Here is a 24,629-nt window from a genome sequence, read left to right on the forward strand (position 1 = left end):
AAATTTATCACCAGCATTATAGAAAACACCAGAGTTGGGAACCCTGTAGAGTGAGGTCCTGGGATCATCCCAGTATGTGGAGCCTCCATAATCATAGTGGGTGTTTTTTTTTGTTGGTTATGTTTTTTCAGTCAGAAATAATATTAGTATGATTAATTACTAATTATTAATTAATAATATGATTCTGAAGTGGTGAATTTTAATGGAGTAAAAATTTTCATCTGGAAATGTTTCTTTTTTCCTCATCAAAGAGAAAATGGGGGTTTCTGAGCCAATTGGAATTTCTTTGCTTTGTTATCTGTTACCCTGGTGTGGAATGATCAAATTTCACATTTCCAGGTTGCTAGGAGACAGGCAACCTATCTTGTAGATACAGGCATTAAAACTCCATTATGCTTTATTTCTTAGAATTCTGTATTTCTTAGAATTCTCATGCTTTCTTTCTAAAACCTAAATTATGCAGAGGTAACATGATTATTTGACCAAGCTCAGGAGATAAAAGAATTATCAAATCAAAAATATCAAGCTGGAAAAAAACAATATCAGGCTGGGTTTAAATAAAGAACATGACTGGCTACCGTAAGTTAAGGCAACATTCTTGAAAGTGAGTCTGTATTTGCCTCTGCTTTTGCTGCTGACTCTTTTTGCAACTTTTTTTTTTTTGCTGCTCTTTTGTACTTTTTGCTGCACACAAGAGTGGTTAGGTAGGAGTAGGCTGAGAATACCCTGTCTAGAGAGCTACAGATGATGTTAAAAGTATTCCAAGTGAACATGGCCCCAGGAACTCTATTTAAATAATTTACTGATTTGGTCTCCCAGGAACATTTGGATTTACTGTAGCTATTTTGTCCTTTCCTTTCTTTTGAAAGGAAAATTCATCTTACGTTACAATGCACTTATTTGGGGAATGCCTTAGGTTTAACATTAGATAACTAGGGTTCAAAAAAATGTGCCCAGATGGTAGATGTTGATGAAAATTTGGGAGAAGAATTCATTTGAAGTTGAATGCTTGGCAGTATTAATCAGAAAGGTTTTGTTGGCTTCCGATTTTGAATAGCATAGAGATTGGAGGCTGAGATATTACTTTAATATCTACTTCATGTTAGGACAGGTCAGGCTTTTCTCTTTTTCTGTTTCAATTCAGGATAGAGTTCTTTGCAGCAGTTGGTTTAGAGGGGTTTGTATTTTACAACTGGCTCAATTGGCTCTATATATCTTGATGTTACACAGCTGGGATGCAGACCCCCAAGTCAGTTACACTGATAAATACTCTGTTAGTACTTTACTCAATGGGAGTTAATTGACTCCCATTCTCAGCCACTTCATCTTTTTTTTTTAATGTTTTTAATTTTTTCTTTAAAATTCCTTTGTAAAATATAGACACAGAAAGCTACATAAATCATATATATTTATATAATATTTACTAAACATTAATGGAGTTGACATTCACAAAACCAACACCCAGATCAGGTAATAATACTTCCATCACCTCTGAAGCATATTCCCATCTGCCCACCAATAGACTGACTCTTAGCCAGTTCATCTTTTAAATGAGCTGTAGTCGTGACAGTGGAAAAATTAAATCACATGTCTTTGTTTATGAAGATGAGTTGCATAGACTATATAGACTGGCAGTGGTAGGAAGACACTTTCAGTGTCAGTTATCTAAAGTAACTGGAGCTGTAGATTTGACTAGTGAGAAAGTTACTGAGATATGGAAGAGGAAGATGTATTGACAGCGGTTATATGTAGAATTAGGTGGAATTTTATGTTTTTGTAAATATCTCAATTATTTAAGATATAATTTCTATGCACAAACTGGATATAATGGTAAACTTTGTTTTTACTGTGATTTGTCTTTGCCTTAACAGATTGTTATTATTAGATTATTTTTCTAATGGAAAAAATTAAGTGATAAATGTTCATTACAAGAAATTAGAACATACATATACACAAGGAAAAAATCCTCTCTAATTGCATCTCCTGAGATAACCAGTGTAAACTGTAGATGTTTATCTTTATAGACCTGCTTTCCATCACATATCTGTCTTTCAAAACCAAGTTATATGATTCATACAGTTTGGTAAACTTAGCTTTTTTCATGTAACAGTACAGCGCGAATATCTGTTCAAGTCATCGAATTTTCTTCATTTTCATTTTTGTGGTTACTTAGTAATCCTTTGTGAGATGAACTGTAGTTTATTTAATAAGTCCCCAATGATTGGTATTTAGGTTGTTCCTAATTTTTGCTGCAATAGCATTTATGGCTACCTTTTTTGCCTCTGTCTGATTACTTCCTTAGGATAAACTCCTGGGAGTAGAATAATTTGCAAAGGATTTGCTCATTTTAAGGCTTTTTTTTTTTAATTTATTTATTTTTGGCTGCATTGGGTCTTTGTTACTGTGTGCGGGCTTTCTCCAGTTGTGAGGAGCGGGGACTACTCTTCCTTGTGTGGCGTGGGCTTCTCATTGTGGTGGCTTCTCTTGTTGCGGAGCACGGGCTCTAGGCACGCGAGCTTCAGTAGTTGTGGCTTGCGGTCTCTAGAGCGCAGGCTCAGTAGTTGTGGCCACGGGCTTAGTTGCTCCACGGCATGTGGGATCTTCCCGCACCAGGGCATGAACCCATGTCCCCTGCATTGGCAGGAAGATTCTTAACCACTGCGCCACCAGGGAAGCCCTCATTTTAAGGCTTTTGAAACACATTGCAAAATAGCTTTCCAGAAAGGTTATTCCAGTTTTCAGGTTTTCCTCTGTCTAATTGGCTTTATGATTGCATTAAAATGTGAAATTTTTATTTAGTTGCAGAATGAGGAAGAGCCTGGAGAGCCGGAACAAGCTGCAGGGGACGCTCCTCCACCTTATAGCAGCATCTCTGCAGAGAGTGCAGGTAGGTAACAGGGCGAGGTGGCTGCTGAGCTCTTGAAATGCATCAGCCAGAGGCTTTTGTCTGCTATGTATTTGTTGGTGTTTGTGTTTGTTTCAGCTTTCCTTAAGAAGTCTTTGACATTAGTTTTAGTTTGTAGTCTGAGGTGAAAAAAAGTCACTGTTCTGAAAAACAGATAAAACCCCATTCCAATGTGGCTTTCTTACAGAACTCAGTTTCATCCCAACAGGCTCTTAATAAAAAGGAGGTAGAATTCAGGAACCAGGTGATCACCTGTTTTTTCTGTTGCTGTTCTTTTTGTAGTTTGCTCATTAGTTGTTTTGCCTTTTTTTTTTTTTAAACCAAATCCTGTTCTTTTAATCATTTTTTTTTTAGATGTTGGGGGTAGGAGTTTATTAATTAATTTATTTTTGCTGTGTTGGGTCTTCGTTTCTGTGCGAGGGCTTTCTCTAGTTGTGGCAAGCGGGGGCCACTCTTCATCGCGGTGCGCGGGCCTCTCACTATCGTGGCCTCTCTTGTTGCGGAGCACAGGCTCCAGACGCGCAGGCTCAGTAGTTGTGGCTCACGGGCCTAGTTGCTCTGCGGCATGTGGGATCCTCCCAGACCAGGGCTCGAACCCGTGTCCCCTGCATTAGCAGGCAGATTCTCAACCACTGCGCCACCAGGGAAGCCCCCTGTTTTGCTTTTTGATTCTAGTACCTGTGACCTGGAAATATATATAGTATGTTAGATTTCTTTTATGCTAATAAATTCTTAATAAAAAAACTAGAAGTCTCCCAACTCTTTCATTTTGTTTCTCATAGTTTAAAACCATCCTTAATTAACCTTTCATCTTCCCATCTTATACCAGATTATCTTTATAATTTGCACACGCATGTTTAGAAGGGGTGGGGGAGAAGAAAGAAAATTGCAGTAGTTCAGGACTTTTGGTAATTAGATCTTTATGACAACCAGTTCTACTTTAATTACTGAAAGTTGACCAGTTTTGATGGAACCTCTTCCATATTCTCTGAAACAACTGTGGCAGAGTGGCAAGTACATGGCTGATGGTTAGAAATAAGAGTGGTGCACACATGTTGGTAGGGGGAAGAAAGGCACAGGTCACTATTTTGTATACTCACTTTACCTGTTTTAATTTGTGGTGTATAAATTTGGACAGTCTAACAAATATTGGATTTTTGTTTGTTTTGAATGTACTAAATAAAATGGAAAAGATTGTCGTTAAACTTTTCATGGAAACTTAAAATTATGTGAGGTGTCTATATTGATGGATCCCATTTTTTTAAAACTCCGTTGAAATAGGGAAATAAAAATGTTCTTGATTTCCCTCAGCTTAAGGTAGTAAGGGCAGTTCCCTGGTGGCCTAGTAGTTAGGATTCCGGGCTTTCACTGTTGCGGCCTGGGCTCCTTCCCTGGTCGGGGAACCCAAGATCTTGTAAGCTGTGTGGCGCAGCCAGAAAAAAAAGTTTTCCTTAAGGTAGTAGGTATCAGTTTTGTTCATGTATTCAGAATTACTTTGGCTATGGGCGAATTCAGATTGTACCCTTCAATTTGTCAATTAACTTTTAAATTTAAAGTAAAAAATTTTTAAGGAAATTATATATACAGTGTTTTATATACACATACATGCATGTATATATGTATGTGTATGTGTAATGTATGTAAAATAGTTATTTTGACATAGAGAAAAACAAATTTCTTGAATTGGATTAGGTGGCAGCTTTAGTTTCAGTAACACATTTTCCTAATTTTCGTCTAAAACCTTTGATATTTTATTTTTCCCATTTAGATAAATGGGTGTTCCATCTGGAATTGTTTTTTCTGTGTAGTGTGAGGTAGTGGTCAAGGTTGTTCTTCCATATGGATATCCATTTGGTCCCACACCATTTATTGAAAAGACCATTCATTCTTCTTCCACTGCTGTAATGTCACCTTTGTCATAAATCAGGTGACTCTGTGTGTGTGTGTGTGTGTGTGTGTGTGTCTGTTTTCTGGACTAAATATTCTGTCCTTAGGTCTGTTTATTCATCTTTGTGCCTGTGCTTAACTTTCTTAATTCCAGAACTTTATAATCTTGATATCTGGTAATTAGGTCCTTTAGCCTTTGTGTTCTTCAAGATTTCCTTGATACTTCTTGGCTTTTTGTATTCTTATTTACATTTTAGAATCAGTTTGCCAATTTCCATAAAACAGATGAAACAAACAAAAATTCTGCTGGAAGTTTAGTTGGGATGGCATTGAATCTGTGTATCAATTAACATCTTTATAATGTTGCATCTTCCAGTCTATGTTAAATCCCTCCCATTTATTAAGATCTTCTTTAATTTCTCTCAATAATATTTTGTGAGTTTCAATATAGAGATAATTAGATTTATTCCTAGGTATTTGGTGTATTTTTGTGCTGTTATAAAAGGTCCTTGTATAATTTTATTTTCTCTTTGTTGCTGGCATATGAAAATACAGTTGATGGTTTATATTAACTATATGTTCAGAGACTTTCCTAAATTCATATATTAATTCTAATAGTTTGTAGATACTCTTGGATTTTCTACATATGTAACTATGTCATCCATGATTAAGGATAGATTTCTTCTTTTCCAATCCTTATGTCTTATATTTTCTTTTCTTTCCATATTGTATCAACTAGTAGTACCTCTAAGATAATGTTTGATTAGAAGTGGTAATGGTGGGCCATTTTTGTCTGATTCTCTAATCTTAGGGGAGAAAGCTTTTAATAATTTACCATTAATTATGATATTTACTCTAGATTTATCATAGAGATTTGTGAGAAGGTTAAGGAATCATAGTTTTCTTTTACAGTATTCCTAATTTGCTAAGTTTTTTTGTTATTAATAGGTATGTTATCAATGCTTTTTCTGCCCATGTGAAGACAGAATTTTTCTCCTTTTTTCTGTTAATGAGGTGAATTCTATTGATTGATAATTTCAGTAATATACTACAGTAAAATTGGAAGTTAGTTATAATTAACCAAAGAGAAAAAAGAAAAGAAAAATGTTAATCTTGATAAAGTATAGGAATTTTTTCAGAATTCTTAAGTGTTTTCAAAAATTGTATAGAAATTTAATCCATTTGTAAGTAGATCTTTTCTAATAATACATATTGAATCTTTTATAATAGAAGTCAGTGAGAATGAAGATGCAGTATTAGAAAGAAGGGATGCAAGATTTCACACAAATAAATAATGGTTCTGTAACTGAACCTGTAATTACCTTAGGCATGTCACAGAAAACAATACATGGCAAAAATAATGTGAAAGAATCAAAAGGGCCAAAATCTGTGAGAAATGACTTTTAACTTTTTTTCAAGTTTATTTTCATGTTTATAAATGGGAGGACACCATGGTACAGATTTCCAAACACACAGGTAAATTATTTTTAGCTTAAATTTTACCTTATTCCATTATTAATATTACATGCCTTTTGTGAACACACCACGTAAACAGCCAAAAAAAAAGTGTTCAGAAGCACTTGGGAGGGCAAAGTGAATGTGGAATTTAAATAATTGAAAAGTGGATACATTTAAAAATCATTCCCAGTCTTATGTTCATCTTTAAACACCTTTTGATTCAATTATTCTATATGTACTGTAAGAGGAATGGCTGGTTTTTGTTTGCCAGAGTTAGCAGAAATCCTCTTTTTCCTCATTCCAACTAATCTTCAGATTATTATGACTTCCTTTTTATTCTGCAGCATATTTTGACTACAAAGATGAGTCTGGGTTTCCAAAGCCCCCATCTTACAATGTGGCTACCACACTGCCCAGTTATGATGAAGCTGAGAGAACCAAAGCTGAAGCTACTATCCCTTTGGTTCCTGGAAGAGTAAGTCCAACTTACAATGTTACTTGGTGCTCGTTTATGGGAATTAAGTTCTTTGCATTATCCACTTTGTGATATTACTTATGATTAAATTGATTAGTAAAAGTACAGCTAGTGTTTAAAAGCAGATACATTTTCTTTTGGGATAATAAACTCTTATCTTTTCCTGAAAACGATGAGGTAAAAGATACAAATGAGCAGAAAAATCACTAGTCAAACCAGCTCATTTTCCCTATATCTCTCCTACTGCCATCACTTTCTCAAGTCTCCTGGCATGGCTGAAACATCTTGGAGCAGGAGCTGATTTAAGAAATACACCAACTTTGCCTTGATTCTGCACACTTAATATTTTGGTGTTAGGTAGATAGCTGCTAGGGAGTCTATGGAGAGAATAAATAAGTGGAACTTCATAGAATTAAACTCAGAAGGGCTCTAACAATCATCTAGATGAACCCCATGCCACCAGCGGTCCAGATCATGCCATCTGTGGAGGCACAGTGAATTCAGATCCCGTCTGGCCTGATGTTAATTCATGGGAGTGGGGGTGGGGTGTGATGAAAGCCAATGGAGAATTTTGGACACTCTTGGTTCGTGATGTGTCAGGCCTATAAGTGATACAGTTGTGTTTTCATAAATATTCATTCAGGTTGAAGCTGATGCAGGTGGGGCCTTGGGTGAGATATTGAGAGAAAGGAAAGCAGGATCCAGTCCCCATAAATGTGGGGCAATCAAGGCTCCAGACCCTAGGCCTGGCAGGAAATTAGAGTAAAAGATAAGAACAAGAACAGAAATTTGGTCTGGGCAGTGCAATGACACAAGCCCCAGAAGTTCGGGCCTTAGGATAGTAGACTGCAGATCATATTTATACTATGAGGGGTGAAACTCATAAAACCACTGCTGGGCAGAAGTAATAGTTTACAAGCCTAGTCTAGGCTGATTCTACCTGGTGAAATGCATTCGCTTCTTGTAGGTGCTAGGGAAAAACTAAGACCCCTCATGCAGCTCACTCTCTAAAGACAAAACAGTCTTAATATAGTTACCATGTATTGGAAGCAAACAGCATGGTTGGTACTGTGCTTGATGCTTACATATATTTTGTATGTTGTTTCCAGTCTTCACAATAACTTTGCAAGGTAGAGATTATATTATCCATATTTTACAAATGCAAAAATTGAGGCCCAGAGAGATTAAATAATTTGCCCAAAGTCATATAGCTAATAAGTAGCATAGGTGAGTCAAACCCAGATATTCTAGACTCCAAAGTCCTTGTATGTACTCTCCAGACCTCTTGGATTATGGTAACTGTCCCATGAAATAGACCAGGAGATTAGCTCTGGTTGATCATAGAACTCTTTAGAATGCTTTTGTACACATTTAAGAACTTCTTAGGGGGCTCTTTTATTCAGCCAACATGTATAGAACACTTTTTTATATAATGTGCTATGTATTTTGCAGTGGATAAGTGGAAGGCTTTGTATAAAGCAATGCTCCTGCCATACAAGAGCTTAGAATCCAGCTGGGGAAAAGGCCCACAAAGACCTATATCTAAGGAACAACACAAGAGCAGTGAGCGTTAAGAACTGTGACTTTAACTTTGTGATCACGGGGAAGATGGGATTTGAAGTGGGCCCCGAGTTTTGATGGATAAGAACATTCCAGAAGGAAAAGCTCAGAAAGCAGATGTGAATCAGCCAGGTGCAGGGCAGGTTCTGTGGTTGTAGTAATTGGTTTTGCTTGAGCAAAGAGTTCGTGACCAGAACTGTAGGTTGTAGAATCTTCTGAATGCTAGGCTGAGGCATTTAGACTTACACGTAGGTCACACAGAATCTTTCAGAGTTTTTAAGCATGAGTATGATAAGACAAGTATGGTGTTTTAGAAACATTAACCTGGCAACGGTTTGTAGGAGGAATCCTGGTAGTAGAGATACCAAGGACAGAAAGAACAGCTAGAAGGCATTTGTAATATTATTAGGCATTACTTCCATGTATTTTTGTAGTACATCTTTGAGTAGTTATGCAAAAAACAGAATTACTTTCTAATTTGGCAAAGCCTATTTATCCTACTAGTATGCATGCATTATACAAGCTATTTCGTATTTTTAAAAAGATAAAACAAACACATTCTTATATAAATTTCAAACAATAGAGGAAAGGTGTTAAATTAGATGAAAGCTGCCACTGCCACTTCTTCTTTAGTTCCCATTCCCCAGGGGAACCAGTTGGCAGCTTGTTATGAATTTCCCAGTCCTTTTTCTGTGTAGGGCAAGTTTTGGTTCTCCCTAAAGTTTTTTCTTTTTTTTCATTTGAGGAACCCTCATTGTACTGTGTACAAGTCTACCACTTTTACTTTTAAGCGTATATTCATTTATTTTTCAATATCTCAACACTTATCTACAATTAGTTGAAAAGGTAAGTTGCATATGTTGGTGTCATTGTTGGTCAAGATCATCTTCCTTCTCGACTTGCAACACTGTGTTTTCAGGTTAGGATGGAAAGGATCCTATGTGCCGACAAGATTGGAAGTGAGGTTGTTTCAGACCTATGTACCAATATAAACAAATGGTTATGGAGCAGTGGGCAGCGCTGTTAGACTCTTCACGTATGATTACACTATCTTCTTCCACCGCTCCACCCCACCGCTCCACCCCACCCCACCCCAAGTCAGTCTCATAAAGCACTTGAGCTAGTCAATGGTATCTTCTTAATAGGCCCAGGATTACGAATATTCTGGGCTAAACAAGCCCTGGATTACTGATATTCTAGAATTTAAGCCAAATGTGTAAGAAAAATTTCTTTTTCTTTTCTTTATGTATATATTTCCTTTCTTTATATTTATATATATATAAAAGGAAGAGTGAATAGTTCTTTGTGAACTTCATAATTTTTGAAGTGTATTGTTAAAGAACTTGGGTTATAAAGTGAAAAATTCCTTTCACTGAGAAAAAATTATATCTTTTACTTATAAGACAAATGAAAATTTTAACATATAGTTAAAGCCTTAATGCTCCTAGTTTTGAATTGAGCCGAAGCAGTATATTTTCTCATTGGAACTCACTTTTGTCCCTTTCTCTGTTTTTCTTGATGTCTTTGCTTTGCCTTGAAATAATTTATTGTGAATTTACCTTTTCTCTTCATTTAGGATGAGGATTTTGTGGGTCGGGATGATTTTGATGATCCTGACCAGATGAGGATAGGAAACGATGGGATTTTCATGTTAACTTTTTTCAGTAAGTATATGCACACAGCAGAGCCTCTTCCCACAAACCAGAGTGCTTTGGATTATGAGTGAATATGACTGAATTAAAAGAACTAGTTGAGTTAATACATTATATTTATTACATATATTTAATACATTATATTTATTTTAATACATTTTATTTAATGTATTACATTATATTTGATGCCTTTTACTGAGATGTTCAGAGCTTAGTACACTTTTAATATCCTTTCTCTTTTATTTCTGTGAATACCTATGCAAAATATAATTAAAACAATTTTGGGGGATGCTTCATTTTTACATGATCTAATAAGCTTCAGTTTTGCAATCTTCAAGGCCCCTTAGCATTCCTCCTACTCATTCCTGACCGTGGAATAGGAATTAAATGCCTTCGATGAATTTTATTTTACAAGCTTCTATTTTCTAATACATCAAAGTCAGCCCGATTTTTCCCCCTTGATGTTATTTTGCATTTAGGTTTCCATATGCCTGACTTGGAAGTGAGCAACAATTTCTTTAATTTGCTGTATTAAAAAGATATGAAGCAAATGCAGTGCTTTTAGAGGTGACGTGTTACATAAGCTGTCAAAATTCGTAGAAGCAGGAGGTGAATGACTTGAATCGGATTATTTGGGGGCACTAATGTAATGTTCAAATAATGTTTATTTACTCAGGTGTAACACATACAGTAAAGGGCACAAGTCATAAGTATTCAGTGTGGTGATATTAAGGCATTTTTGAAAGCGTATATAGCAGTAGATGTAATAATATAACACCTGATATCCAGAGACTGTGTTTTCTTGTTTGCTTTTGGGAGGAAGACAGAGGATGGATGCTTTGGGGAAGTGGGATAAGGGTTTTGGAGGGTGGGCTAAGCCATTTAAGCAGAAGCAAGTACAGAGGGCACCCTTAGGGCACTCTTGCTCCTTGGGTAACAGGACATGTCTGACCTCTTTTTTTCTCTTGGCTTTTACAGTGGCATTCCTCTTTAACTGGATTGGGTTTTTCCTGTCTTTTTGCCTGACCACTTCAGCTGCAGGAAGGTATGGGGCCATTTCAGGATTTGGTCTCTCTCTAATTAAGTGGATCCTGATTGTCAGGGTAAGTTGTGCAACAGTAATGATAGTCTGTAGAGAAGCAATAAGTAGAATAATTTTGAATATTTGATTTGTTTTTCATCTGCTTTTTGGAATCATTTTAAAATGATTTTTGATTTGTCTTTGTTCTGGTTTCATGAAATTGAACCTAGATCAGTTGCAGTTGGTTCATGCACCCAAGTTTTGTAGTCAAATCTAGTGAATATTGGTGGTCCAAGGGCATCCATCTATCCTTGTTCACCAGCTGCTTTCTCTGTTTTTAGTGTTTGTAATGTGATAATACATGTATTTGTTCTGAAATTAGTTGTTTTTATAATAAAAGAAAGACTCTGTCACCTCTCTGGTATCTCATCAAAAGCAGACATTCCTCTCATTAATGCTACTGAAGTTTTAGTCTTCTCTCCTTCCCTCTCTTCTTTTCTCCCTCCTTCCTCCCTCCTATCCTTCCTCCCTTCCAGGATTGGTTATCAGTAGCATCATTGGTTATGCCAAAATGTTTGGAGAGCCGAAACTGTTTAACTGTTTAACAAGCCCTACTCCATTAGGGGCCCTTATCTCTAAGGTAAATTAGAGATCTTCAGTGATGTAGGAGTTACCAGTTAGTTAGAATTGCATGAAGTTAATTTAAAGTTGTAAAATATCTAGTCTCTTAAAGTGTCCTCTGATTTCGGATAGGTTTACTGCCATGGTTAACTTTATATATAAAACCAATGTGTTTATCATAAATTGACATTAACTAATTAATGGGTGTTGACTGAGCATTGGAGTTTTTCAAAGTTATTTATTCTAAAGGAATTGTTAACATTTTTAGAATTCCAGGTTCCTTTGAGAATCTGATAAAAGTTACATGCTTTTCTCCTAGATGGCTAATGTGTACTCACCTAAAACATGGACTTTAAGTTAAGAACTCAAGCCCTAAAGAGGTTTTTCATTCTTTCTCTATAAACCTTGTTATTTTATTAAGAAATAAAATACTGTATTTAATGCTCAAACTGTGCTAAAGTCCATACTGTGTAAAGCCTCCAATAGAAACAAGATCAAATTAGTTACCAATCTTTTTATTTTTACTAAACTTTTAACTGAATTGAATGAATCAGCTTGTATTAGTTAGGATGGCTTTTTGAGTAACAGAAAACCTAGCTCAAAGTGGCTTAGAAAACAATGGGGAAACTTTATTTCCAGTGAAAGTAAGTCCTGACATGGAGGTTAGTTAAATGTTTCACTGACATCATCGAGGACAGCTGACGGTCTGCTCAACATGTTAGTATAGCTGCTCCACCCTCAGGGTTAAGATGGCCAAGGCAGTTTCAGGCATCACATCAGAAACACAACAGTGTTCAACAGAAGAAAGGGAACTATTTCTTCTCCTCCTTTTCTTCTTAAGAGCTAGGAAACCTTCTCAGCAGCCCTCAGTTCCGTTGGCCAGAATAACATTATGTGCTAGTCCCTGGCAAAGGAATGTGATCATCACGATGTATGTGACAAAAGTTTTCCAAGGTCGAGACATGGCTGGAGGCCTAGGAACAAAATCAGGGATCATTAGAAAAGAGGTCAGATAGTTGGGTTTGGCACTGGGTAAGCAAAATGAAAGTTATCATCAAGACATATTTCTACAAGGGAAAATAACGTGGGCAAAAAAAAAAATTTTTTTTGTTTAAAAACAAGCAGATTTGAGCACTTTCAAAACAAGGCGTATGTAAAGCCGAAAGCTATCATATTTCAAGATTGCTTTTCCATGAAAGAAAATATATTTGCGTATATCATAATCATTTCAAATCTGTACTGTATAAAATACTTTCACTAACTTCTTAGAAATTTTTGTAAGAACTAAATGAATAGCATTAGTATACAAGATAAAATCTTGTGTTTTGTAAACTCTTAAGCTAAAATGTGAAATTATATCTGCTGAGGTGCTCTGAAGTATTTTGCTTTATTTTTCAGTTTTCCACTTATTTCCCTGGATATTTTGATGGTCAGTACTGGCTCTGGTGGGTGTTCCTGGTTTTAGGTAAGTGCTCTTAACGAAGACAAAGGAGAGGAAAGATTATGTTAAATTTTAGAAGTAAAATTACTTTTAGTAAGCCTTCATCTCACTTACTGTACAGTAATATATTAGCAATAGTAAGTATAATTTTTAAAATATTTCAAGGATTAGGCTCTTGTCACCATCAGGGTAACATAAATGTTCATAGAACGTCTCTTAGTGGTGATAAATTTCTCTTAACCCGTCCATATACACTTCTCACATTTCCTGTGTGGCCAGAGGGGCACACTGATAAGATGACTTTATAGTCCATAGATCTGTTTTCCCCTTGTGAGTTACTGCCGCAAAGCATTCACAAGCTCAACCCCAAATTGCTTATAGGTATATTGTAACCAGCTGAACTACTCATGAGTGTATGTGGCCTATATTCAGTTGGATCTATCATTAGAAAACAGAAAATGTATAACCTTACTAGACATAACTTCTGGAAGAACTGCCAGAAGTTATGTCTAGTAAGAATTGGGGTTCCAGAATTCTTTAGTTTGCTGTTGTTGCGAATAAGAATTATTTTGTGATGAGAGGGAGGAATTTTTAAAAAAAAATATACCAGCCATTTCAGGTTGTTGGTCTTCAGATTATACTTATTACTCCAAATTTTTATTTTAAAATCTTTTCTTCCAAGACATCTTAAAGCAAAGAAATGAGCAGTGTGGTGAATACTGTTGGTTTCCTCATTGTAGAGAAAATACATATGATACAGTAACAGACCATCATCACTGCTGTCATTTCTACAATAGCAGAGACATCCTGTAGCCGTTAAAGATGGTATAATTGCCTCACTGTGCTTCTGTGACATCATTTTCTCCTATCCTAACATTTCTCCTGTTTCAGGCCTTTTTGTTGTCTCCTTGATTAGGATCCTTGGTTCCAGGGCTAATGGGTCTGGCTAGCACAGTGTAGAACCCATGCCCGACAGGTGCTTAGTATATTCAGGACCTACCTGTTTTACCCAGGGTAATAGAGCCATGTATTGCTGACCCTAAATTTTACTTAGAAAATACAAGTCATCCATGATGCCATCCCCCACCTCCCCAGTAGCATCATCTGCTCTACTATTGGTCATTGGCATTCCAAGGAAAGAGAGGGAGTGATTTTTACCCCTTCCCTTGATTACTGAGAAACTTTTTAAAAAAGTGACCTACAGGAGAGTTACTTTAGAGGAGTAGTTCCTTGACTTGCTTATTCTCTAAACTGTACCTTTAAGAGAAAGTCTGACTCCTCATCTTCCCCCAAGCTGCCTAAAGTCCAAGCAAATCCTGAATAGACCAAAGAGTCATTAAGCATAATTTTAGGTTGATTGTTGACAGTGTTGATAATTTAAAGAAATTTAATGGGCTGATTTCCTTCATATATTAAAGTTTCATGGGAGATGAATTTATAGTACTTTGTAATTCATCATTCTTGCTATCTTACTGCTTACTGATAAGCAAAAAGTAGTGAGACTTTGGATGTACTTAGTGTATTTGGATCCAGTGTTTGGGTCATTTTTGGAACCTCTTGCAGAGAGAACTTTTTTTTTTTTTTGAGTTTTTCCTGCAAAGAACAGGTCTGTACAAAGTTCTCAAGCTGGCAGCTCATAAGCTATAGCTAGCCTGCAGTTGTGGTTTGTGTGTTCCACAGTTATTTTCAGAAGTTTTTTTGTTGTTGTTGTTGTTGTTGCGGTACATGGGCCTCTCACTGTTGCGGCCTCTCCCGTTGCAGAGCACAGGTTCTGGACGCGCAGGCTCAGTGGCCATGGCTCACGGGCCCAGCCGCTCCGCGGCATGTGGGATCTTCCCGGACTGGGGCACGAACCCGTGTCCCCTGCGTCGGCAGGCGGACTCTCAACCACTGTGCCACCAGGGAAGCCCCAAGAAGTTTTTATTATTATTAGTTGTCTTCGCATGAAAATCAAGAATTTTCATATAAAATACCTGCATTTTTTAACTTTTCAAAATTGAAATGTCTAGCAAAACTGACCTATATTCATTCCCACATGGCACCCATCCTTTGACTGGAGCTGGCTTGTTGATTTTGGTGCCAAACAGGATGATGTTGTGCTCAGTGCTGATGATTCTTGGTTACTGCCAAAAATCATTTCTATTTGAGTACAAAGAGTCTTCTACTCCTTGAGTATATTTTAAAATGTATCCAAAAGAAAGTGATTGCTTAGAGCTGGGGAGATGGGAGGAGGGTAGGAAATGGGGAATGGCTGCTTAGTGGGTACAAGATATTTTTAGGGGCGACAGAGTTCTAAAATTGGATTATAGTTTTAACTGACTAAAAGCCAGTGAATCGTACACATTAAATGGGTAAACTTTATGGTATGTAAATTATATCTCCATAAAGGTGTTTAAAAAAAATGTGTCTAAGACTCAGGGACCATCTCTGGAGGAGGAGGGCCGGGAGTATGTGAGCTACCATTGGAGGGGGCTCGTCACCTTCCCCGCTGACTCCTAAATTAAGAGTAGAGAAATACAGTTGAGAATATGAGAATTGCTGTAAAGGTAAGGGGAGCCTGACATCTAGTGGACAACATTATGTACTGTCTTTGGAAAAAAAGAAGCCCACAGCAAGAAAGGATGGAATTTTTTTTTTTTTTTTTTTTTTGAGAAAAACAGTTTATAACCTCTCTAAAAAGAGTATATTATCTTGGAATACTTTTTTGGAACTCAGAAGGTAGCTTTTGGGAACTACCTGGTGGTCCAGTGGTTAGGATTCCGCCCTTTCACTGCTGTGGTCACAGGTTCCGTCCCTCGTTGGGGAACTAAGATCCCTGGAGCCGTGGGGCGAGACCGGAGTCGGGGCAGGGGAGAGAAGGTAGGTTTTGATAATGCTTCTCAATGAGGCTTCCAAATGTAAATGTTTAGCCCCATCTTACTTTTGTTTTCTTTTTAGACCACTTAGTTCTGAATGTGCAAAAGAGACTTTGTTTTGGCTCTTGAGATTATGTATTCTCATTGAGAAGTGGAAAATTTGGTGTGGAAATCCTTTGGAAATTTTAGAGGCAATTGTGTTTTGATAGATTTTAGCAGAAAAATGATGAAGTATTGGTATCAGAAGGGATATTTCTGGGGAGTTGACTTAATATGGGAATTATAAACTCATTCTTGACTTCTCTTTTTTAAATTAGGCTTTCTCCTGTTTCTCAGAGGATTTATCAATTATGCAAAAGTCCGGAAGATGCCAGAAACTTTCTCAAATCTCCCCAGGACCAGAGTTCTCTTTATTTATTAAAGGTATTAAAGAAAAAAACTTTATTGTAGTCCCAGTGTAATCATGTGATGCATTGCAGATGACTATTCAGGTTTAGAGTAGAGTGTACACCCTGTGGTAGGGGATATGGAGAAGGTAAGGAAGCCTTGTCTTTTAGTTTCTAGTTTAGTAAGGGGTGTTTCTATGAAAAAAACTATTAAAAAACGCAAGTTAGAAAAACTGCCGAAGGAGAAAACATTATCTCATGTTCAGACAATGCAGAAGAGGCTCGACTGGGACTCAGGGTCCTAGATCTTTGAATCGTGAATCCCGAAGCCACTGCTGCCTGCAGTTTTACCGGTTCCAGGGCACTGTAGCGAGAAGGAGCCTTTCAGGCCTGATCACTCAGCTCAGTTATGTGGGGCCCTAAACCCCAGAGCTGACAGGACCATGAGTAGTTTAGGAACTCCTTTTGCCTGGCCACTGACAAGCCCATCAAGGCTTCCGTCTTCTCAGGTTAGTCAGAGAGGCTTTCCTGATCCCTTTTCTTCAGGTTCCCATCCTAATGTTACTATTCTGGTGGTAGTGTCAAACCCCAGGAAAGGAAGGGGAGGAAAGGGCCTTTTCCCTTGCCTAGAACAGGAGGACTAAGCCTTGCCAAGGCTCTTTGGTTCACCCGTGGTTTTCCCCAGAGGCTGACTCCATCTTACATCACTAGCTACAAAAAGGAGGAGTTAGGGAATCTTGGGAAAGAGTACACCAGAGAGAGGCCTCTGGTTATAAGATCTAACTTTCGTGGAGTTGACTCTTTGTTACCTAAGACTGTTGAGGACAGGTGGGACCAGGCTGGTTGAAGGCCTCAAGCAAGGATTTTGAAGGTTGTAGCAGTTGAGATAAACCTGAAATGATAGGTAGGAAGTGTAAATGATCGGGGAAATTGTTGGATGGGGAAGCATTTCAGAGTCACCTAAGGCCAAGCGTTGAATAGGAATAGAGGCAGAGAAGTTACGGAGCTGGCTTAAGGGACAGCAGTGTGATTGTAGCATAAAGGAGTGTTGAGGATTAAGGCTCGAAAGCCAGGCTGAGACAGTGTTCTCAAATATCTTGAGCACTAAGCCCGTTTGCAGTGGAAGTGTTGAACTCATAGAGCAGCCCTTTAAACCCAGTGATGTGTTGGCTCAACACAAGGCTGACTCCATGTGAGCATCAGTTTGTTCTGTATTTGCTGTTGGGTTATCATAGTTTATGTAAGTCATCATATGCTAAGAGTGTAGTTCTCAGTTTTAAAGATTTGCGGTGGTCTCAGAATATATGCTTCTAGAAAAGAAAGTACCGTATTTAATTTGCCAGGTGGTGAGATGGTATTGAAAGTTTTTAAGCAGCAGAATAATGTGATGAAAACTTCTTAAATGAAACAAAAATTTTTTCAAGCATGGCGTAATAGTAATAACTAATGTTTGTCAACTTTTTGATATATCAGATACTGTACTAAGCACTTTACATGTATAATTAAATGTTCTTACATAGTAACAAAGGTTACAGTGACAGATAAGCTCAGATACACGCATGGTAGAGTATATTCATAAGGCATTTCTTATAAAAGTTAAAGAAAGCATGGAAAGAACTTAGGTTCTGTTGGTTAAAGTCAGTTTCTTCAAAGGAGCGTGGACTTTTATTTGAGAGATAATTTTAGCCATTAAGAATACCACTTGTGTGTATGATTTTTTTTTTTAAAAGAAAGGGAATGTTTTGTTGCATGTTTAAAATGTCCTGAGTGGTGTGTCCTGAATTTGAATTCAGTTACACAGTCTGGGCACAGATGGACACTGACACCACTGGCCTAGGTCCTAATGCCTGTGATGTGCCTGTGTTTGTGTCTAGGACATCCTAACTTTAAGAGGCTTGTCAGATATTTTGTGTGGTTTTATTGTAGTTAACCATTGTCATCTTTTTTCTTCCTCTACATATCTGATTATAATTTGTAGTTACTTCTAAGCCCTAGGTTTAACTCTTACCCACCATAGATTCAAAAGTTAATTCTTGGACTTCCCTGGTGGCGCAGTGGTTGAGAGTCCCCTTGCTGATGCAGGGGACACGGGTTCGTGCCCTGGTCCGGGAAGATCCCATGTGCCGCGAAGCGGCCAGGCCCGTGAGCCATGGCCCCTGAGCCTGTGCATCCGGAGCCTGTGCTCCGCAACGGGAGAGGCCACACAGTGAGAGGCCCGCATACCGCAAAAAAAAAAAAGTTAATTCTTTGGGGTCGCCACAGTTCTTCTTAGGATGAATGCTTGAAATCACCTGCAGATTTCCCCTAATCCATTGGTGCCCAACACATCCTGAGGGGACAGATTCCTCCTGCCCTCCCTCCCTCCCTTTCTTCCTTCCTTCACAGATTCTATAGGTCTAGTCTCATGGCTTTGAATTTCTAAATGGAATGAGGCCACACCTCTGTCTGTTCTCTTCATTCTTCAGTTAGAAGGCAATTTCAGGCTTTATTAGAGGATGCATACATTCTTGCTTCTAATACATGACGGGTTGACATGACAATACAGGTTGAGAGAAAGCCTGAACTTCTCAGTTTTCCTGTATTGTTAGGGACTTGGAGGGTTTTTTTGTTTATAAAATTTGTTATTATTGTTTTGATTTTCTAAAACTTCTGAAATGCTTTATGGGTATATTCTAAATGTAAAACAAAGCATCTTTAGGGTTATGAGTTGAAGTAGGCAGCCCTTAGTTAAGTAATAATGCTGTTGGAGGGGTAAAGGGGTATTATAGACCTGGTGTTCTCTGTATTTTGGAGCCAGAGGCCTTACAGTGCTTTAGGCATTGTCAGAGACTTAGAGGTATATGAATAAAGTTCCCCAGTGGAGGGCATAGTAGGGTTTCTTTGCTTTCCTGTCTGACTTTGATATCCTAGTTGATTTGAAATTGTCCCAGACATGCCCAGAGGATTCAGAGCTCCAAATTAGGGGTTTAGGGACTTACAGCAGCATTTAGAATTTAAATAACTTCCTTACTAACTTTCAGTATCCCCAGAGGGAACCCAAAAAGCTGTAATATCTCATGGGACTGAATTTCCTTTGTCCATTTGACAGGGGTAATAACTGTCCATCCAGATCCAAAAGTAGAATGTTTTCTTTCTCTAGTTCAGAGGAAATTTAGTTTAATTTAGTTTGAAGATGTACTAGAAAACCATCATGTAAGGTGTGAAGATTTTCTTTTCTTTCACTGAGACCTTTTACTTTCTTTACTGGAGGTATCACTAGTTAAAAGCTAGCTGTGGGCTTCCTTTTTGCCAGAAAGCCACAGGTAGGGAATTTCTAAAATAACTTTGCCATAGAGAAAAATAACTCAATTCCCGTGCTAAGATCTGGCACTGTACTAGAAAAAGTGTAAGAATAGTGACTTTTCTATTTAGGCTGCCCAAAATATAGTGTACACACACACACACACACACACACACACTGAGAGAACCACACACACACACACACACACACACACACACACACACACACACACACACACACACACACACACACACACCGTGAAATGACCTCAAAAGGCCTTCTTTCTAACCAGCCAAAGTAGATATTACATCTTTAAAAGGCTATTACAGGATATTACAGGCTATTAAAGGATATTACATCTTTAAAAGTAGATATTAGTTGAACACAGGGCAACTCTCAGGTTCCCTTTCAGAACTTATTTATAAGCTTATAAAGGAAATTTGGGTTCCTGCCTCACAGCAAAAAAAGCCAGAAGGAGCTGCTAGAGCTGGGCACAGTGGCAACAAGAAGTGTGTGACTGTGAGGAAGCAGGAAAAACAAAATGTTCCTTCTGTGTTGTTTAAAAAGAAACAGATACCTTTTAGAAACGTCTTTATCTGAAATGGTCCAAAATGTAAAATGTCCATACTTTATCTTATTTACCAATGAACTGGAAAATAAATTTTTATGGAGTACCACTTCTTTTGATGCTGCCAGATAATTGAGGAGCTAGTTATAGTAACTGTAAGGTGGTAACACAATTAACTGATAATCTAACACTACTGCAAAAGCACTTGTATATGTGAAGTATAATGGATCTTAAATTTGTTACTTTAACCACATCTGAAATAGGAGGGAAGAAAATTTGTAAGCCCTCACGGCATTAATGAGATAGGGCCCTTCATAATTAAATAGTGATTGCTGTGACCTGGTGAGCTATACATATGAGGCATCAGTTATCTTCTTAACTTTTTTCCATGTAGTGATAAGTGTTTTCATTTCCTTTTTTCTATAACCTTCCCCGTCCTTCTTAATACGTCTTTATTTTTAATTCACCTCAAGTTAGTTTCACTTATTTGGACTGTGTTGTAAAGTAGCAAGATAGTAGAAAATGTTTCCAGAGGAATTTTTGCTTAAAAAAAAAAAAATCACACAGTGTCCTAGAAGACATTGTTGTCTTCCTCTTGAAATTAAATGATCTGTAGGCTGTTGGATTCCTTTTGTTTCTGAAGTGATCTAATCTAAAGTTTAGTAACGATAGCCACAGTCCCTAAAACGTGGCATTCCATCACTGTTTTTGTAACAGGTTGTGAGTCAGGTTGATCAGAACAGGCCTCTGGGTCTTAGAGAGCAGTGAGTGCCTCTCTAGCAATCTTTTTCATTTGGAATTTGTATGGTGATTGAGATCACCCGTTAGTAACCTATCTAGGACCTCTTAATGGATTTTTTTTTTAATATTATAGTTGATTTACAATGTTGTGTTAGTTTCAGGTGTACAGCAAAGTGATTCAGTTATACATATTCATACATCTATTCTTTTTCAGATTCTTTCCCCATATAGGTTATTATAGAATATTGAGTAGTGTTTCCTGTGCTGTACAGTAGGTAGGACCTCTTAATGCATTTTTAATGTTTGTTGGGTGGCTCTGACTTTGAGGGATCTATTAAAACGAATTTGCCTCCGTGGAAGCAGCATGAACTAAAGAAAGTGGCCAGGTGAACTGTATCTGAACTGTATCTCATATTCTTGCAAAACTCTAGTGTTTTGACTTTATAGTAATCATTCTATCAGTTTTTATCTGTTAATGGAAAGTGATAAAACTGAATTTACTTAGGCTTGTAATGAGTGTAGCCAGCCTCATTGCAAAAATCTCTATTTGACATCTGTCTACCAATTTTCTTTTTGGTTCTACTTGCCCTTCAGGATTCCTTATATTCTTGTGTCTTTGTCCCTCCACATTCTGAAGTCTCCATGAAGAAAAGTTGCTCTTATGTCAATATCATTGGTTTACTTCAAATCAAAACACCAGTGTCAGTGAATTTGGGGTTTGGGAAATATTAAGTGTTCAAAAAGAACATGTTGATTTCCTCCAGTGTTGTAGCTTTTCTGCATCTTGCCAGCCTTTTAAAGATGTATACAGTAGTCTAATTAGAAAAGATACAGAAGGGCTGCTTGTGGCTTTTACAGTAATTTGGAAAGATGGAAAAGTGAGCTAGGGGCCTATGTATGAGCCCATCCTACTCTCTTTCGGTGTAGGGTATCACAGTGTAGTTTCTCAATAAATATTTGTTAAGCTGTTAATATATCTCTTTAGAGTATTTTTTTTAGCAGTAATATAGGGAGTTATTTGTATTTTTCCATTATTTCCATGAGAACCAAACCAATTTATATGCCAAAACAAAAGTGCCTTAGAGTATTAGATGAAAACTGCATTTAACAAAATAGATGGACATCATTTTGAGAGTATTTATTTTAGTCATGTATATTGCTTTTTTTAAATTGGGGCTATATACAGTCCCCCCACCCCGAGATACATGCCCCAAAATACAGTCACTTTTTTTTCTAATTGATTGGAAAAAGTACTTGTGGTACCTGTGAGTTTATAGTTGTTTCCTAACTTTGCCCTGCTTCAAGTATAGACTGATATCACTGGCATCCTTATTGGAAATCTTCCTCGTGTGAGATTTGGCAGAATTGGCAGGGTAAACAGCTTCGAGTGTGTATGGAAAATTACCTATGCATTTGGATTCTACTGTGTCTTTGTCCCCAGATTTCAGTCATTGCTGTTGAGGTTAAGTGTAGGATGAAGTGCTACTTGAATTCTGTTCTTTTGTTAGGAGGTTTAGAGAGAGAGAAAGAGAGAGAGACCCCTGACCTCATGGGTTTTAAGAAAGCATTCAAGTTCTCTCTAGTTCTACAGTCCTTTATAACTTTAAGAACCAAAAATGTAACGTTTATTGAATACTATGATGTCAGTGTATAGTAATCTTAAAGCTATGTAAAAATGTACTTCTTGTGTCTCCAGACATCCTGCCTTCTTTTGTGACTACATCCTTCTTTTAGCCAAAATAACAACTTAACCAGAGTTTCAATATTCAATATCCTTCTCTGGCAGATGTTTTCTGGCAGAGGCCTTCCTGCATTTATGAATTCTCTCCCAAGAAGCAAGAGAACACCTGCAGGAAGTGAATCAAGAGGCGGAACACAGAGGAATAATCACCTGCTTTAAAAAAATAAAGTACTGTTGACAAAGATCATTTCTCTCTATTTGTTCCTAGATGTAAAATTTTAATAGTTAATGCAAAATTCTGTAATCATTGAATCATTAGTGGTTAATGTTTGAAAACGCTCTCGCAATCAAGTCTGTGATGTACTAATAATGCCTTATCTATTTGTAGTCATTTTAAATAGCATGAGCCTTGTCCCTGTAGTCAGTAGGGGGCAATCTTGCTTTATTCATCCTCCATCTCAAAATGAATTTGGAATTAAAATATTTTAGTGTAAGATATGTACAATGCTGGCCATTTAAAAATGGGGTTTTCTCAAAAGTATAACTTTTGTTATGACTGCATTTCTGCACATAATCCATTTTGCTGTTAAAACTAATCTAGAAATTTATTTAATTGTACTGTGAACACCTAGAAACAAAATCATAGTGCAAAATACATTTAAGGTGTGGTCAAGAATATCTTCTTAATTGGTAAATGATAAGCATTAATTTTTTATAGTCTGTATTCTAATTTTGCTGTACCTTATTCTGTTGTGTATCTAAGGGATTATAAAGGTGTTATCACTGTATAAAATAGAAAGGACAAGGACAAATGCAGCATAATTACTAATAAAATGCAATTGGTGATACTTTCTGTGATTAGAATCCCTACCCCTTTTTTTTCTTTTTCTTTTGTCTCCTGATGATTAGGCCAGGGGCTAGGAGTAGGGAGGGGATTAGGTACTAGGTGCAAAGAAAGAATTAGCTGGGAACTTTTGAGATGATCCCTAACATACTGTACTACTTGCTTTTACAATGTGTTAGCAGAGACCAATGTGTTATAGTGTAGAGTGATGTGCTTTCTACCAAGTGGTATTCACCCTGGTTTGGTATGTTAAAGCTGTAAATACAACAGAACATTAATAAACGTCTCTTGTGTAGCAACTTTTGCTGTGGATTAGTGTTTAATATCTTGGTTTGCACTTGTTAATTGCTAAGGCAGTTTTTTCTAATCTTCATATAGATTCATGCAGAATCATTCAGTAAACAAAAAAGAAATTGGTCTTGGGCCAGTTTTTCAGCAGGGGAAGTTTCTTTCATATCATACTCAATATATTCCTTAAAATATATTAGTTCTTCAAAAGATAATGGGTTAAAATAGGGAGGAGTTGTAGAGCTCTTAAATCATTCTGGAATTCCCAGTTATGCTTCATTTTTTAGACATAATCTCAGATAATTTATTTCCAATGTTTTCTGCGTGTTCCCTGCATTTGCCCTTTTTCTCAGGTGAACACAGCCAACTGGTTTAAGTCCTATGAGCATCCAGCTGAAGCTAAAAATGTCTCATTCCTCCTGATTTCTATTTTTGTCTCAATTGTGTTAAATTTAGAGACCAGTGGTTCTTACAATATCAGTCATTTGATATTTTCCACCTCTTCCACTTATTCAAAATATGAAGAAAAAAATGTAGCAAGATGGTCCAATAACTACACAAACCAGCACTAGCTTGGTATGATAGCTGCATATTCATTTATCTGCTGCATGTGAACATCCAGGATCAGCTTAGGAAGTCTGTTCAGAGTTCTCAGTATGTAGTGCACAGAAGTGTACATTATTTGAAAACCAAGCAGGAAAACAGTGCCTCCTGGATCAACGTTTCAGTGATCATTCATTCTAACTCGTTTATTGATTACTATAAGTAATAGTATAGTATGTTTCTGTTTAAAAGTTATATTTTACAGTAGATTAGTGGGGCGGGGTTTGAAAGTCTCTGAAGATTTTTTATATTTTGAATTAGATTATACCAACAATATAGTTTGGAGGAGTTTATAGCCTATCGTGTTCTACGTTTCAGAACGAAGTTCTCTCTAAACAGTCTGAATAAATTTGGACATGTACA

General features: G+C 37.1%; 1 protein-coding gene across 1 annotated transcript in view; it reads left to right on the forward strand.

Annotated features, from left to right (window-relative positions):
• NDFIP1 (Nedd4 family interacting protein 1) overlaps positions 1-23,674 on the forward strand; it is a 51,127-nt gene extending 27,453 nt beyond the window's left edge. Inside the window, exons 2-8 of the mRNA XM_024752414.1 lie at positions 2,800-2,887; positions 6,595-6,725; positions 9,862-9,949; positions 10,916-11,040; positions 12,978-13,044; positions 16,193-16,298; positions 22,637-23,674. Coding sequence (XP_024608182.1) covers positions 2,800-2,887; positions 6,595-6,725; positions 9,862-9,949; positions 10,916-11,040; positions 12,978-13,044; positions 16,193-16,296 — 603 coding nt within the window. The 3' untranslated portion in view covers positions 16,297-16,298; positions 22,637-23,674. The remainder of the gene's footprint in view (positions 1-2,799; positions 2,888-6,594; positions 6,726-9,861; positions 9,950-10,915; positions 11,041-12,977; positions 13,045-16,192; positions 16,299-22,636) is intronic.
• The last annotated feature ends 955 nt before the right edge of the window (positions 23,675-24,629 follow it).

This window comes from Neophocaena asiaeorientalis, unplaced genomic scaffold (assembly GCF_003031525.2).
Source record: "Neophocaena asiaeorientalis asiaeorientalis breed wild unplaced genomic scaffold, Neophocaena_asiaeorientalis_V1.1 scaffold204, whole genome shotgun sequence".
In the NCBI taxonomy this organism is placed as follows: Eukaryota; Metazoa; Chordata; class Mammalia; order Artiodactyla; family Phocoenidae; genus Neophocaena; species Neophocaena asiaeorientalis.